Consider the following 2,049-nt stretch of genomic DNA (forward strand, 5'->3'; position numbering starts at 1 on the left):
TTTGGGGAAATTATATATTGTCATTCAATATTTTGGAAATATACTTTCAACTACCTAATTTTTTACCATGTGCATACCACATAATTCCTTACCTTTATTTTTTTTTAAGAAATAAGATATTGGAGTCATCGCTCTATAAGCTATTTAAGCCTTAAAATATCTTAGTGGATTTTGAGCAAATTAGAAAGATTAAAGTATCTCAAATCAGTTGACTTAATCTTAGTATTTTTAAGACTGACATAATATTTTTAATCTTACTCCAAATTAGCTAAGATATTTTAGGATAAGGAGGTTAAAGAGTGATGATGCCGGCAAAATTTATTAGCTTATTTAATAGAAAGATAACTATATGGGGTTATGTGTTATGATAGTGAAATGTATATTCTCAAACACTAAGCGGAGTATATAATTAATAATTTATTCAAAATTTAATAAATTTTGATAAGTTCCACCATTTGGAGATCAGTTTGTCACGTTGTAGAGTAGGAATCTCCAACCTTAGATTCTACCAAAAAGCTTGGCCTTTAAGTAGGGAGAGACTGTGGTCTATCCCATACTAAGGCCACAAAAGCCTAAGAAGGAGGAGCAGTGGCAGCAATGAAGGGAAGCCTCTTTCATGAGCTGGAGGTAGGCCTCCCTGCCAGTGAAGTGTGGGAGGTCTACGGCACGCTTCGACTGGCCCAACTAGTCGTCGAATTGCTCCCGCACGTCATCCAAAAGGTCGATGTCATCGAAGGAGATGGTGGCGTGGGTACCGTTTTGAAGGTCACTTTTGCTCCAGGTGAGCCATCGTAACAATATTAGATCTCAATTTTCATATACTTTTCTGAGAAGAAATACGAGCAATCTCTCTCTTTCTTTATATAATTATGCTCGCCTCGTGAGTTCACGTAGATTGCATTTGAGTAATTGAGTAACTTTTTTTATGAAAGTTAGCGGTTATCGAATGCTTGATTTAACCTACATTAAAAGCTCTCATTCTCTTCATAATTTCATTTTTTTATCTACCTTGCATGCATATAGTTTTGTTTTTTTTTTTTAATAGGGGTTGGTAAATCTTATCTCAAAAAATTTGGTTGATCAACGAATTTTTTTTTTCTTTTATTCTCAAAACAAAAAAAAAAAATGCTTTGCTTGTCAGGAACTCCCGGCGTACAATTTTACAAAGAGAAGTTCGTCAAAGTTGACAATGAGAAGCGTGTGAAGGAAGTACTGGTGGTTGAAGGAGGATTTCTAGATTTAGGCTTTCGCTCGGTCTTATTTCGACTTGAGAACATTGAGAAAGATAGCAATTCCTCCTTCATCAAATCGACCATCGAATATGAAATTGATGAAGAGCATGCGGCCAATGCTTCCCTTGTCACCACTGCTTTTTTGGCAACCATGGCTGAGACCATTTCGAAGTATCTCACCGAGAAGAAAACTGGTGTTATGAACTCTTGAATTCATGGTGGGCTCAAGCAATGAATTATGAACTGGTGGCTTGCTATAACAGTCACCAAGTTATGCCATACAATGAAATGAAAAGTAAAGTGTTCAATAATGCAGAACATCAACCGCATCTTTTAGTATGAGATTACTGTCCGTAGTTTTCTATCACCCCTACAGAAATGAAAGAAGAGTTAATTACTGCCCCTATGCCCAGAAAGGGAAAAAAAAAACACTTTCCACGCTTTCTAATAATCTGTACATATGGAGTTTGATTTACTTTCCACGCTTTCTAATGAAGCTACCTCTGTACCTATATCTGCATGATATGCTCTCCTTTTTGGTAATGTGTGACAAGACCAAGTGGTGCCTAGCCTCTTCCTCTTTTTCTTCCCTTTTTTTTTTTTTTTGTTACATAAGGGGCTGAAGCCCCAAGGAAGAAGAAAAGAAGTGTACTACTATGAACGAGAAAATCGAGCGCCCAACATATGAAACAGTATGAGAAAATGGATCTTTGATTGGGCAGAGAATTTAGGGGACTTGCTTGCCACCTCCTAAAGGATGATGTGATTTGTGTTTTTCTCTTCTAGTTTTGATGCATTCCGATAATATCTTCACTCA

General features: G+C 36.6%; 1 protein-coding gene across 1 annotated transcript; it reads left to right on the forward strand.

Annotated features, from left to right (window-relative positions):
* The first annotated feature begins 571 nt into the window (after positions 1-571).
* On the forward strand, positions 572-1,574 carry LOC105034877 (norbelladine synthase). Its single transcript, XM_010910197.3, has 2 exons — positions 572-781; positions 1,142-1,574. Exons 1-2 carry the CDS (start codon positions 598-600, stop codon positions 1,441-1,443), a joined length of 486 nt encoding a protein of 161 aa, XP_010908499.1. The 5' UTR covers positions 572-597; the 3' UTR covers positions 1,444-1,574.
* Positions 1,575-2,049: the final 475 nt, after the last annotated feature.

The sequence above is a fragment of the Elaeis guineensis genome, chromosome 4, assembly GCF_000442705.2.
Source record: "Elaeis guineensis isolate ETL-2024a chromosome 4, EG11, whole genome shotgun sequence".
Classification (NCBI taxonomy): Eukaryota; Viridiplantae; Streptophyta; class Magnoliopsida; order Arecales; family Arecaceae; genus Elaeis; species Elaeis guineensis.